This window comes from Lolium perenne, chromosome 3, assembly GCF_019359855.2.
Source record: "Lolium perenne isolate Kyuss_39 chromosome 3, Kyuss_2.0, whole genome shotgun sequence".
In the NCBI taxonomy this organism is placed as follows: Eukaryota; Viridiplantae; Streptophyta; class Magnoliopsida; order Poales; family Poaceae; genus Lolium; species Lolium perenne.
This window is the reverse complement of record NC_067246.2, coordinates 304,113,282-304,129,078: the sequence shown is the minus strand read 5'-3', so window position 1 is coordinate 304,129,078 and position 15,797 is coordinate 304,113,282. Positions and strand designations below refer to the sequence as shown.

Sequence of the window (15,797 nt, the reverse complement as noted above, 5' to 3'; positions counted from 1 at the left end):
CGGCTTTTACTTGCTTGGGGAGCCATTCTTTCTTCTGTGGACGACTCTCCTCGTCCAAAGTTTGCTGAATTTTCACGGCCAGATCAAGCCGCGCTTTCCTCAACGTGTGCAGGTATTGCGCCTCGGCTTGCTCCAAGCTACGTAGCCGCTGAACCCTACGCTTCTGGGAGTGGCTGAGTCCATCAGGACACCACCTTGGCCGGTGGTATCTATCCTCTTCTTCATCTTCTGACTCCTCAAAATCTTCATCTTGAGATGACTCAGCTCGTTTGTTCTGTGGTGGGAGAGGCCCTAGACACTTGAAAACTGAAACTTCTCCTGCGTCCTTCTTCTGCTGTCTACACTCTGGGCAGTTGTCGATCGTAGGCAATCGGCTCATTCCCGAATCCCAACAGTGTTTAAAGAAGGGACAATCCCAGTGTCTATCCATGTCTTCCTGCTCTCTCGATCTCCCTTTAGCGCGGCGCTCATATCCTTCGTCGTCTCTATCATACCGACGATAACTTCCATTGTTTATGTCAGACCGACGACACCTTTCGTCTTCTCTGTCGTACCGCCGACGTCGGTCATACTGACGCTCATATTTGTTAAGGAGATGTGCAGAGAATGGTCGTTGATATCGCACGCTTCTCACTTGTTCCTCGGTGAGGTACCGTCTGTCATTATACTGGGGCCGGTCGCGTGGGCCGGCCTCCTCCTTTTCCTTGCCACTGGAGTGACTGCTTTCTTCTTTATCCTTGCCACGGTGGTATACAGGCCCTGCCATGTTAACCTCAAATGAAAAACGTGGCTGATGCCTCGTGGAGTGATTGATTCCCACCATGTTGACGCCAGGAAACGGGTGCGTGTCCACTTTCATGGCAAACTGGCCGAGGATCAGACGGCCTTGTTCTATCGCCGTTTGGATCTGTCGGCGCAGCTCTTTGCAATATGGTCTCCCGTTCATCTCTTGCGCCGTAGGGATTTTATGGCCTTCGGGTAACTTCAGCTGCTTTTCCTTAAGTAATAAATCGAATATCTGTTCAGCCTTGCTTACATCGAAGTCAAACCCTCTTGCAGGCCCTTGTGGTTTCACCCATTTGCAGGACACGGGTACTGCCCCCCGAGCCCATTCAGCCACGGATACTTCCAGTTCTCCTGGAGAATCCTCAACTTCTTCTGTCTCGATCAGGCCTATCGGACGCTTGAACTTATCTTGGTACAGTTCTGGGTGGCGCTGCTCATACGATGTTAATTTCTGGACCAAGTGCGCAAGTGAACTGTACTCCACGTGGAAAGCCAGATCCTTGATCGGCGCTACGAGGCCCAACACTGCCAGCTCGACTGCTTCCTTCTCATTTAGACGAGCCGAATAACATCGGTTCTTAACAGTCCTGAAACGCTGGATGTACTCTGACACTGTTTCTCCGCATCTTTGCCGTACCTGCGCTAGATCGGCAATGCCAGCCTCGGTAGCCTCTGAGTGATATTGGACATGAAACTGCTCTTCCAGTTGCTTCCACGTCCGGACTGAGTTTGGTGGCAACGAGGTGTACCACCCAAAAGCCGATCCTGTGAGAGATTGCGCGAAAAACCTCACACGTAGCGGATCTGATGCTGAAATCATGCCCAACTGTGCCAAGTATCGGCTCACGTGCTCGATCGAGCTAGATCCTTCTGATCCATTGAACTTTGAGAATTCAGGGAGCCGATACTTGGGTGGCAGAGGGATCAAATCATACTCGTCGGGGTACGGCTTGGAATAGCCGATTGTTCTCCTCTTTGGCAGGATGCCGAACTGGTCTCTCAAGATGGTACTGATTTGCTCCACGGTATGAGCTGCAGGGACCGAGCTTTCATGACTCGTTCCGGTGGCATATTTAGCTAGCCACGCCTGTTTATCGGCATCCGCTCCAGAAATCCCTGCTGGTGCAATTTGGTTCGTGCGCGCCAAGCTATTGCAGTCCGGCACGTATGTGCACACGTATCCATGTGGGATCTCTTTGGGTGGCTCATAGAGGAATTGGCAATCGCCAGGATCGCCTCCAACCTTGTAGACGACGTACGCTGGTGAACCCTGCGGCTCTGGAGCTGTAAGCGCGAACGGCAGCGGCGGTCTGGTCTGGAACGGTATTTCTCCCTGGTGAGTTCCTAGGGCAGGTCCTGACGGAGAGTACTGATGCTTCATAATCTCCTGAACCACGCGAACCGCAACGCGCTCGAAAGCGTTCACCAGGCTCTCAGAATGACGGTGTAGAGAATGAGCCACCATGTAATTGACTTCCTGGCGCAGAGCTCTGGTGCGTTCTTCTGAAAGGGTAGACAGATCTACTTCGTCGAGAACACCTTCAGGTGAGAACCCTTTCCACCTGATACCATGTGAACGGGTCTTCGTGAAAGAGCCGATGAGATCGGATTCGAAGACGGCTTTAATCTCATCATACTTCTTCTTGTGCTCCTCAGGCAGATCTTGGTACGTGACTGGTTCGTCCGCCACCTCGGCTGCAGATTTTGACATGGTTGCTGCAGATGTCGACGTAGTTGCTGTAGAGTGTCCCACCGGGCGTGCCAGAATGTGTTACCAGCCAAAACCCACCGGCGAGCAGCGACGGGCAACACGGAGAGCCGGGAGGCTCCCAGGACTGCTGGTGGGCTCTGGTCCCTCGGGCGACGGCCCGCAATGCTCTGGCACACGTCCTGGCGGCTGCGAGGGCGTGCCACCTGACCTATACCTGGTCAGGAAGGTGATGGATTGCTTCGACTAGTTTCCTGCATGGCAAACACGTACACATTAAATACGAGCCCCGATCGGCTCTTAGGTTACCCTGTGAATCGGCTCAAAGAGCCGATTACCCCATGGTTCACGTTGGATTCACAATGACATGGGGATCCTGCTTAATCAAAACCAAGTTAAATCAATCTACGACAGTCTAGGGTTTTCACCGCATAACCGGAACATCCTACGCGTAGTTGAGCCTAGCAGATACGAAAGATGATGGAAAACTATTCCTAAAAGAGGCCTAAAAACCAACATGAAGTCGATTCCCGGAACAATCCCTTCTAGGATCAGCAAACCATACCCTACGCACTACCGGATCGTTCAACCCGTTTGCAAGGCCTAACCATGCAGATATCAAACTAATCCTTGAAGAACAAGGAACAACTATAACAGATCGGATCTACCAAATAAAGATTAAGCAAGATGCTGCCCTTACACCCAAGATAGGTGTAAGGGCAGCTAGATGTTGAGGGGCAGCATAGCTAAACAAGCATAACATAAAAGCATCGACGTCAGCCCCAAAACATATACGATAAGGGTGTTGCTCGCCATCAAAAAGGCTTCAGCACGAGCAACACCAGTAACGAATAAACTGATACTGCCTAGATCGCAAGATGCGATCTAGGCAGCATGTTGCTTACCCGGAAGAAACCCTCGAAACAAGGGGTGGCGATGCGCCTAGATTGGTTTGTTGTGAACGTGATCGTCCTCCTTCTCAATAACCCTAGGTACATATTTATAGTCCGTGGACTTTCTAATTTGGGAATAAACCTAACCGTGTACGAGCTAAACTCTATCTCTTAATTCTAACAAAGTCTACCATAATGTACAAATACAAGGGCAATCTGGCCCAAACTCTCGTACAAGGCCGATTCAGAAATATTCTTCGTGCACATCCTTTAAGCTCATCTCAATCGCGGCCCATCTCTTGGTCCGGTCAAAATCTGGTGATAACAGGGTGAAACCTAAGTCATCTTTTCTTAGAACTTGGGTATGCAATGCATAAGTAAATATGTTTACAACCAAAATCGGATAATTATCTTTGTTTGATATAACTGGGTATTCTTTCCACTATAAAGCCAAACCACGAATTGGTTTGTCTAGAAAATGGCTTGTTTTTCAAATAAGAGATTTTCTTGCAAAAGTTTGAGTGGGAGAACAACATAATTCGATGATATTATCGAACCTAAACAATATGAGAAGAGTAGCGCAGCACTAGAAGTCGTTCTGGAGATGGCCACGACCCTCATATCTCTTGTGCCTACAAAGTGTTGTAGCCCCGGTATCGAAGTATCTATTGAACCTTGTAGGTTTGGTTAAATATGTAGTCAAATGAAAGATTTGAGGACAAAGAATTGTTTTTGAACAAATGACGAACCGACCACAAACAAAGAAGCAATGATGGGCCCTGACTCCATTGAATGGCTTGAAACCATGAAATCCAAGATAGTGTCAATAGATAAAATCATTTTTTTAACTTGATAGATCGTTCGAAAGGATAAAACCTTTTGGACATAGGTGGACATATTAGTAATTAGACTTGTATCGACTTGTTGAAAAAATGTTTGCAACAAATGTTCAAGGAGTTGACTATGACAAGATTGAGATCTTCCATAGCGATACTCAAGGTCTATATGGATTATTCTAGCATCCGCTGCACATTTTAGATATATAAATTGGATAGAAAAACTATATATAATAGCATAAATCGAGGGTGTATGCAAGATGCAACCACGAGTTTTTGTCAAATCCAAGATTTCTAGATTGGTATGTAAATTTCGATAGGAGAAATAAGCATCAAGGAGTTGGAATCTTCACTTGATGAAATAGTCAAAGCGTTTTGATTTCATCAAGGACAGAAGAGACACTTGCATTTACAAGAAATTAAGTGGGAGCGCTAAGACATTTTTATGATACTTTATGTGGATGACACATAGTTAATTATAAGTTATGTACCTTTACTAGACACAATTAAATTTTTCATTGAAAAATTAGTTTTCAAGTGAAAGGACTTGGATAGAAATAGTGTTAATTATCAAAATTTTATGAAGATAAATTGAGACACCTATTAAGATTAAGTTAAAAGTACATAAAAGAAATATTGAAATAGTTCAATATGGAAATATCAAGAAAGAGTTCTTGTTGTATGGAGTTTAGCAAGACTTAAGTGTGTTTGACAATTGATGAGTAAAACACATAATTGATTTAGATCATGAAACACCATAATATGTACATAGTAAGATGTCTGATGCTCTAAGGTGTTATGTACATATACCAGAGTGAATCATGTGATGATCACTAGACAACAGTAAGAAAATCCTCGAGTATCTCTTGAAGAACTAAGGATATGTATAAGAAAGTGACAAAATAGAATCGTTGTAATGTGTTATACCGATATTAGTGTTGTCATATATACAAATAAAATTTCAATCTCAATTATGCTAAGTGCTTTATTAAAGGTGGCACAATGTGCTGGAGTGTTCCATGTTGGATTTAGATGAATTCTAAAGTTTGAACATTGTGATGGATACTACACGAAGTATATTGTTATTTTGATAAAAAAAACCTTTGAAGGTTTTTGAGTCAAATAGTTCTTTAATGGAACTTGGTGCAATTTCAAATGTGTCTGAACTATGAAGCTACATTCTACATTAATGTTGGCAACATGTTCTTCACACTTAGGAATTGAGGTCTCACCAAAAGACCAAACTTATACAATGCCATACTAGCTCATTCGAGATGAGTGTTCCGTAGAGACGCAAGTGGTTAGAAAATACATACATATCTGATGTTAGAGATCTGTTGACTGAAACCTCTTCCACGAGCTAAACATGATCATCACCAAAAGGCCATGGGTGTTGGATCTTTGCCAAATGTTAAACTAGATTATTGACTCTAGTGCAGTTGGGAGGCTGTTGGAGATATGCCCGAGAGGCAATAATAAAGTGGTTCTTATTATATCTTATGTTTATGATAGATGTTTATATCTCATGCTATGATTGCATTAACTGGAAACGTTAATGCATGTGTGTTTTGTAAACAAACTGGAGTCCCTAGTAAGCCTCTCGTTTAACTAGCTTGTTGATTAATTTATGATCAAGGTTTTCTGATCATGAACATTGGATGTTGTTAACAACAAGATCATATTATTAGGAGAATTATATGATGGACACACATACCCATAGTAAGCATAGAAATACGATCAAATCATTGAAGTTCATTTTGCTGTAACTATCAAATGCATTGTAACCTAAATCCTTCGACCATGAGATCATGTTAATCACTAACACCGGAGGAATACGTTGATGACATCATACACCACTTCATAATTGGGTGGTTATAAAGGTGGCTTTGGGTACTCTGAAAGTGGGAGTTGAAGCTCATGGATCAAGAGTGGGATTTGTCCATCCAAATGACGGATAAATATTCTCTGGGCCCTCTCGGTGAAATGATATCTAATTAGCTTGCAAGCATGTGACGGGGTCACAAGAGATATCATATCACAATACGAGTAAAGAACACTTATCAGGAACAAGATTGAACTAGGTATAGTGATACCGATGATCGAATCTTGGATAAGTGAAATATCGCGTGACAAAGAGAATTGGTAATGAATGCACATGGTTCTCTCGATCACGAAGTCATCGTTGAATATGTATGAGCCATTATGGATCTCCAGGTCCCGCTATTGGTTATTGGTTAGAGAGATGTCTCAATCATGTCTGTATCATTCGCGAACCGTAGGGTGACACACTTAAGGGTTGTTGTCGTTTAAGTAGATATGGAATATGTTATGGAGCTTGAATGTTGTTCAGAGTCTTGTATGGGATCCAGGATATCACGAGGAGGTTAGGAATGGTCCGGAGAATACGATTCATATATAGGAAGTCATTTTCTGGGATTCAGAAAAAGTTCGGTGGTTTGACCGGAGCTTTCTAGAAGGTTCTAGAAAGATCGGAAGGGTTCAGAATATTATGGAAGGTTCCGAAAGTGTCTGGGACGACCCGGGCTGTCTAAGAAAGTCCGTAGGGTTTTATAATAGGTGTATCTACATTTTTCTTAAGGGTTAAGGAGTTTCCCCCAAGCCAAATTCGGATTTGGCAAAAGAGTCCTAGTTCTAGTAAGTTCAAGTGACAGAAACCTACCGAAACTCTCCCAAACTTTGGGGGCAGGTCTTGGACGACCCCAGGGCATTTTCCACCTATAAAAGGAGGGAAAGGGGAGCCCCAAGGGTTGCACAAGTTGCAGCCCAAGCCCCCTCTCCCCAAATCCAAGTCGCCCCTTCCTCCTCCTCCTTCCTCTTGCACGGCTACGGCAAAGCCCTGAAGGATTTCTCCACCACCACTGCCACCACGCCGTTGTGCTGCCGGAATTCCGAGGAGGATCTACTACTTTCGCTGCTCGCTAGAACGGGGAGAAGGACGCCGTCATCAACACCGTACGTGTGACCGAGTGCGGAGGTGCTGCCCGATTGCTGCACTGGAGGGATCTTCTTCTCGCCCTTGAGAACGGCAAGTGATTGACTACATCAACCACGAGTACAACCTCGTTAACGCTTAGCGATCTACAAGTGTATGTAGATCTGATCTCGTTGCTACCATCTAGTAGATTAGATCTTAGCTTTTCTCCTGGATTGGATATTGGTTCTCGCGGTAGGAATTTTTTTATTTTCTATGCTACGAACCCTACATGTGTTTGTTATAATCGTTTTTGTTTTTTGTTAAATAGTTGGTGAATTTTGTTATAAGTGAATCTGTAGCAAAACAAAATGTTGTTAACCACTTGGTCATTGCGACAAGCTCATGTTTTTTTGTTGATAGTTTGTGACTTTTTAATGTTTTTTTTTGCAAATCAACCTCCAACATGAATTATTGTTTAACCACTTATTTTTGTAGCATTATTGTTTTAAATGTTATGACTGTTTTGTAGTAATAGTATTTTTTGTACACATGATGATGATTATTTCTTGCAATACTCTCTACCCTAGGGTAAATCACCACGATGACATATGTGCTCTAAATACTGGGAAGTTTAGGGCCAAATGGATATACCCTTTCATTTAAAGTTGAGAAGGTCCGGGTCGCGAATTGTTTTCCTGAAAACCGAGGGGGGGGGGGGGGGGATACAAAACTGCATTGGAGCTAATTCTGAATGTCGGATGCTATCACTGGAAGAATAAGTGTTTGATTATCTCATCATGATGACAAAATACACACTTTCTGTTTCTATGCCAACTGTGTTTGATAAGGTTGTTTTTGGTGAGATTTACTCCTCTACGAAGATACTGTGCAAATACTTTTGTTTTAAGCGGAATCTTCATTTTCTAGTTTTTGTATTGCTGTGAACCGAGACCTCTAACTGGACCAATGCTATATATACAGTCGTGGAGTCTACTAAAAATTTCCCTCTCACAATTACTCCCTCCACCCCAAAATACAATAGTGTAAATTTAGTTAAAACTCAAACCCTACTAAATTTGACCAAATATTTAGGGAAAATATCGATATCTACAATATTGAATAAGCATATTGAAAAATATAATTTATGGTAAATCTACTAATATTGATTTTGTATTCTAGATGTTCATATCTTTCTGTATAAATTTGGTCAAACTTGACTTTTGACTAACTTACATGCTATTAAATCGGTGATATATTTTTGGACGGAGGGAGTGGGTTCCACCGAAATTCATCACACCCTTGCGTTAATTGGACCATTGTTAGACACTGTAGCAAATCTTTCCATGATGCAAACCTGGGCCAACTAAATCTCTTCTGAATGTCACATTTGGTGCAGAAGACTCCAACACCTTAGCGACGCCATCGCTTTTGTGACGTACAATGTTGTATAGAGATGAATATTGTTCCCGGGGTGTGGCTGGGGCATTTCCCAGCCACATATCCTCCCAAATCTAATTTCGAGCCATCTTTAGTTATAAACAAACCATATAGGAAGAAGTGTTTCTTATTCTCCATTTAGCCAACCAAAAATGTGAGTCCCCATGTTTCCAATAGACTCAAGACAATGAATCGTGAGTCCATATATTTTGTTTTTAGAAGGGTTTGCCATAACCCTTCTTCTGGGAGCTTGTAAAGCCAATTACCTAGAAGATATATATTCTTGGCCTGAAGACCATGAATCCCTAGACCTCTATGATATTTGCATCGGCAAACCACACTCCATTTAGCCAATTGACACATCCTTTCTCTCATTATTTTGTTGCCAAAAGAATCTTGATCGAAAAATAATTAGACTGCAAGTGAAGTTTTTTTCCTTGCCAACAGATTCCTTGTGTTTAGTTAGTCAAGCATTAACAACCAGAAGAATATTTTGTGTTTGAACTGACAAGATGATTCCCATATCCAAGTAAAATGAGGCAGAAAAGTTTGTTGCCATATCATAACTTTGTATGCTTTCTCAGAAGAAAAATATTCTACGTAATACTCCTTTGGATAATTGGAATAAAGCATATACAATATAATATTACTTAGTACTAAATTAATGATAACTGGTCTTCCACCAAAAAAAGGAATTTTCCTTTCCAACTTCATAATCTCTTTTGTAGTCTCTCCTCGAGTTGTTTTCATTCAACGTTAGCGAGTCCCCGATAGTGTATCAAAATTACCAAATAGATAATAGGAAATTAGCCTTACCCACCGCCAAATAGTCTATCATCTAAGGTGGCCTCATCCTAGGCCCGACCAAAACAAAATAATTCACTCTTTTGGAAACTTATTTTTAATCTTGAAAGTTTGTTTAAAAGCTGATAAAATTAATTTCAAATTATTTCCTTTTTCAAGTTCATGCTCCATAAAGAGGATCGTATCATCAACCTATTGAAGCATAGACAATTCACCATCAACTAGATGTGGAATTACTCCTTGGCTATCATTTTGGTATATTAATCACTATATTAAATATTATGGTTGATAATGGGTCACCTTGTCTTAGACATTTTTTTTCATTTGGAAGTATCTGCCAGTCATTATTGACTTTGATTATTGCACTAACTTTGAACACGGAACTATGGATTAAAGTGCACCACTTTTTAGAAATACATCTCATTTTTAGAGTCTGTTAAAGGAAATACGACTGACTTTGTCATAACCATTTTTCATTCGATTTGTAAAACCATCCCATTCAACTTATTTTTATATAGTTTGACAGTCTCATGAAGGACTACTACCCCATCAAGAACGCTTCTTTCTTTCAAAAAGGTAGTTTGTCCGGGACGAACAACATGGTTGGCCACTAAACTGAGCCTAATTGTTGTAGTTTTTATGAACATTTTAAACCTAACATTGAGAATACCGATAGGCCTGTATTGCTAGATCATTTTTGTTGCATTAACTTTCGGCAATAAAATTATCTCAAAAAATTTAGGCGAAATAATTCATGTTTTCCAGCATGAAGAACTGCGAACAATTCTAGAAGGTTTTTTTTAATGACATCCGGAAAGTTATGATAGAACTCAGCCGGGAAGCCATCTAGTCCCAGGGCCTTCGTTTTCCCTTTGAAAATTGATTTTTTTTTACTTCTGCCTCTGTATAAGGCGCAGTAAGAAGGACATTTTCCTCATCGAAAACCTGAGGGATTCATCTGTTTGGGACCCATCCATCGAGAAGTTGCCTTCTTTTGGTTCTCCAAACAGTTTTTTTTTACAATGTTTAGTGATGTATGATTTGAGTTTCTCATGTTTATCGATCGTGCCCTCATCTTGTACAATAGAATGAATAAGTTTTTCGATGTTTGTCATTTGCGACACTATGTAAATATCTTGTATTCGAATCTTCTTCCAAAATGAGTTGGGCCTTTCACCGTTGATACCATTTAAGTTCTCTTCTCGCAGGAGACGTGCAATCTGAGCGTTGGATTGATTTTTTGTTCAACTTCTTGCGTAGACAGCATGCGTACTTATGCCAAGGCATGTAACTCATCAATGATAGATGAGAGTCAAAGCTTTTCTTTTTTGAGTTGCCCCATCATATGACGTGCCCAAACCTTTTAAACCACATTGGCAAAACCCTTGATGTATCCATCCAAGTTCAAACCCGAATTGATGTTTACACTATGGTCTAGTCGTACCTACGGTTAAAAGGGTAGAGACAGGGTCTAACAACGCCTCAATACGTTCTAGAGCACGTACTATTATCAAGGAAAATTTTGATTTCCATTTGGTGTCCATGAGTACACGGTCTACTTTTTCGTATGTTGGCTCAGGAAGGCTGTTCGCCTATGTGAACTGCCGCCCAATCATTGAAAGTTCTCTTAAATCCAAACTATTAATAACAACATTGAATAAGAAAGGCTAACGATTGGGACATGATATTTCTGCACCTGGGTATGTATGCTCCTGTTTTTTTCTAAATGACCTTTAATCGTATTATAAAATGTAAAAATTCCGACAAAAAATATCGCGCGTACATCTTAATTTTCTATGTGTTCGCAAAGTTTTTTCACAGAAACCGATATATTTTGGGTCATGTGGAAAAAGACAAAATTTGATGCTAGAAAGTAAGCTCTTCAAACGAATTTCCTTGTCTATTTTACACAGGACACAAAAATTATCGGCTATCCTCGAAACTTGGCATTCGCCATATAATGCAGTAGCGGAGGTAGAATTAAAATTTAGGTGTGGCGGAATGACCATGTACTAAGCAAAATTAAGTAATTTATGTACAATTATGGATACATACTATGCAAAATATAGGAATTTAGGTGTGGCAAAGGCCATAGCTTGCCAGATAGCTGGCTCCGCCACTGATATAATGTCGACATATACGTGTGGAATTTTTTGTTCAGATTCTTTTTTGATATTTTAAAGTATTTTTTCTAGTGGCAGGAGCATATGCACCGAAGATTAAAAGTGCACTTCCGCAATGATTGTCAAATCTACATTTATTTTTATCATGTTGAAATCTAAGCAAATTGAAATCCCCACCTATTAGAATAGGATATGGGTTGTCCTTTGTCAGATTAACCAACTCACGGTAGAAATGCAACTTTGTATTCTTATTGTGCTGCTTCATACACGCTGGCAAGATTTCATGTGAAATTATCGGCCTTGTTACAGATATAGAGTTTAATATGATACTCTCCATTCTAACTAACCAATACATCCACAACCTCGGTTCTGTAGCATTCGCTGATGCCGAGTAAACCAACTTTAAGATGGGATTAGATGCTCGATAAGGCATGAGGTTAATAGTTTTCTCGTAGTAACGCCAGTGACACCAAGCAGTAAGCCCCAGATCTGTCACGTGGCGGACGTGAGAACCAGGTAAAGTCTATACCATCAGAAAGACGGTTAAGAAGATTCATCAAGAAATCCCGTCTACCATTTTCCAAAATAACTACAAAATTTAATTTATGATTACAAGTACAATCAACAATGTGTAAATGTTTAGCCAAGTCACGAAAACTCTACTATTCAAAAACATGCCATCTGTTGAGAAACAATTAATGATTTACACACTTCTGCTTTTTTCCGTGGCTTTTAACTCTTTTTTGACGTGGAGGCTTTAGATTTCCGGGCCAAGGCTTTCAGTTCATATAAAGAACTAACCCGTCCTCATCATCCAGATGCCTCGCCAACTAGATGAGAGAGGAGCTGATCATCAACTTTGACATACGCCTTCTCATCGTCTAGATGTGTGGTATGACATACCGTGCATAGTTTATGCCAAAGAATCCTTATCAGTTGACGGCGCGCCATCCTCGGCAACCGTATGCCAGCCACTGCACCGCGTAGGCATCGCCAACGGCGTGACTGTGGGGGGAGGCGTGGGTGGTGTAGCAGCCTACCCCGCAACAAAACCAGCCGGTGATGAAGTAGTTCCTGTCGGCGAGCTCGGCGGAGAACACAGGCAGCAGACCGTCTGTTGTGCCCGTTCCGGTGAAGAACCAGGTGAGGCACCGGCTCCAACGACCTGGAAGCTGGCGGACATGTGATAGTTTAATTGCCAGATCCCTCTGTTTGTGTTTCTTTACTGTACAAAACCATCGATTTCCCCCGTTAGCAGTTGGCTGTACGTCGTAGAAACCTCTTGCTGTCTCCATCCTAAGAGTTAGTGACAATGCAGGTATATATTCCCCACTAGCAAAAGACAAGTTTATTCTTACCTGACTGGTGATCTCTCTCGAAGGTGACCTACAGGACAACTTCAGCATTGAGACGATTCTATTTGGCAACTCTGCTTCTGCTTGTTTATCATCAGGTTGCTAACAAACTTGATTTGGATTTACAAAATTGCACATGAGTCAGAGAAATCATAGCTATGTGAGAGATGACAAATGTTAAGTAGGTTATGATGGATCGATGCTTGCCATTGATAGTAAGTTTTGTATTTGATCAATGATCAGAAACCAACATTAGATCAGGTAGCCAGGCAGGGGGTAAGGTACTCTCAAATTGGCTCTTCTTCCTGAAACACATCCTCATTGCAAGCTGAACAAGTTAGCACCATACGTACCACTGTGAGCCGGTCTTTCCATTTCTCTGAAACTTATAAATGGCATCAACCCGGCGAAATGGAATCGATCCTGTCCAAGAAATTCTCAGACGAATGCCAAAAAAGGCGAGTGAAGAAGGCAGAAAGCAGTGTGTAGACGTGTCTTTCACGAGGACATTCCCTACCCCACTCATGCACGGAGCCATGCTATAAAAAGCACACACACGCATCATCCCATCCTGCAACTCAAGCCACAACAACACACCATCATCATACGACACACAAATACATACGCAAAGCCTATCACATCGTCGATCGCAATGGCGCACTTCCAGGAGGTGGACTACTGCTCGGAGGAGGTGAGGTCGGTGGCCAACCCGGGCCGCGGCGGCGGCATGCAGCAGCACATCGAGAAGAAGACTTTGGTGCAGGAGGTTGACAAGGCCGGCCGGCACGGGCACCACGGCCGCGGCTCCGGCCACTTGAACGTGCGCGAGAGCAAGCTCGAGGAAGACCTCAACACCCGCACCGGCGAGTTCCACGAGCGTAAGGAGAACTTCGTCGTCAGGGCCGACTAAGCTATGTTACGTTACACGGAGCAGACGATGCATGTGCGCATCTATGCATGTCAGCATGTACTATAGTATATGTAGTATAGCGTTGCGTATATGGGTGCATGCTTGGCGCTAGTAGCCTAGCGTGCATGCATATGCAGCGCTTAAATAAGCTGATGGTTACCTGGAAGAATAAAGCTTTCTTCCTACTATTAATCGGATGGTGTGCAAACGAGACGACTGCATTCGTGTAGTACACTCGGACCGGAGTACAATTTCTACATCACATACGGGCTTTGAAACCATCTGTACACCTTTGTCAGTGATGACAAGGCTTCGTTCCATACGGACTTTGAAGGATGGCAACACATCACTACGGGAAATAGACAAGGTGCCGACAGCCGCCAGCCGTTAGCATAGCTGGGGGTGTTGTCAGCACAGACCTGTGCCAACGGTTACCGTTGACACCTCGCCGTCAGCACAATATATATGGTGTTGGCATAGATCTATTTACCGATGGCATAACAACTTGTGCCGATGGCAAAGCATGCCGTCAGCATATAACTGATGGCCGTTTGACAATTCTGGCTCGAATTTTTTCAAAAAGAAAATTTCAATTTTTTTTGTCTCTCACATGAAACATTTTTAACTCTAAGTACACTTAATCTTAGGCCACATTGCACTTGTGGCTAAACTTCCCGGTCAGCCACCCATCCTCATACTACTTCAGCCCTAACACGATTAACTTCTCTATTCTTTCCGAACGAGCTTCCGTGAAAATAATGACTCCTTGTTGATAATACTATCATATCAATCTTATTAACCCCTATGTCTTGATGTCGCACCTCTTTATATTTTTAAATTCTAGACAAATACTTATGAAAAAAACAATTAATAAATAATATTAATCATGAATTCAAATAAGAATAAAATGATTTTTTTTTGTACTTTTCTATTTAACATGGAATAATTAATATCTTTAAATCTGTAAACCGGAGTTTGACAAATAATATGTTTAAATCGATCAGAAAAATGAGAAGAATCCAAATATGCATCCATATCATATTGTGAACCTAAAAATGTTTTTTCCAAAAAATCATGAGCTTTCGATCATGTACATGTAGTTCAAATCTGACCAACTTCCTACCGATTTGGTAGGAATTTGTCTTTTTCACGAGGGGTGGACGGAAATGTTTAAGATACACCGGTTGGAAAATTTGTGCATGTAGGGTGGTCTAGTATTTTTGAAAAATGGGGTGGTATCATTGTAAAACTTTCATTTGGTGGTTGCTTCACAAAACACCCCATTTTTGGGACACGAAAAATGGAAAATAGTTTTTTTGGTGCGACGAAAAGGAAGACTTCCTCCTGCAACATTGTTCTTCATCCCAGGATGCACATGTGTGCACAATATAGGCACATTATCACAAACTATGCCATGATTCTAGCCATTACATTGGTTGTTCGGCCTAAAAGCCACGGAACCTCGAACATGATAGCTCATTTCTGAGAAAGTTTATTTGAGATATTTGCAATATTACAATTTTCATATTATGCCTTGCAACTATGTCACATACTCACATAATATATGACACCACGTGTAGGTTCTTCATTGTTTTGATCGTTTTTGAATTTCTTATGCCCGTTTCAAACTATGTCAAAACGGCGGGCATGAAGATTCTTCTACTCCTTCCTTCCCAAAATATCTTGTCAACGCAATATAAGGAACTATAGTGTAAACAAAAATGCGGCCAACTTTCACCTTGATCACTCACTCTTCTTATGAGATATTTATGGGTGCTAAGTCCACATGTATTCATATATATACATTTATTCTTCTCTATAGACGAATCATATGTGTACAAATTTTTACATATGGATGAAAGGATTTATATTGGTTAGGTAGAGGCATAAAGTTCAATGAAATAACATATACACAACATCCACCGATTTATTCTCATTTACTGAATGTTTCCGTTAGCATATAATTAACATTCTGCTCTCTTATGGCAAACTGAGTGTGTATATGAACTC

At 41.6% G+C, this 15,797-nt stretch overlaps 1 protein-coding gene across 1 annotated transcript; it reads left to right on the top strand.

Annotated features, from left to right (window-relative positions):
• The first annotated feature begins 13,458 nt into the window (after positions 1 to 13,458).
• On the top strand, positions 13,459 to 14,050 carry LOC127338813 (uncharacterized). The gene has a single exon (XM_051364783.2). The coding sequence runs from the start codon at positions 13,530 to 13,532 to the stop codon at positions 13,785 to 13,787; it is 258 nt and encodes an 85-aa protein (XP_051220743.1). The 5' UTR covers positions 13,459 to 13,529; the 3' UTR covers positions 13,788 to 14,050.
• Positions 14,051 to 15,797: the final 1,747 nt, after the last annotated feature.

Coding starts and splice junctions, on each gene's coding strand:
- LOC127338813 (XM_051364783.2), top strand. CDS start 13,530: ATGGCGCACTTCCAGGAGGTGGACTACTGCTCGGAGGAGGTGAGGTCG.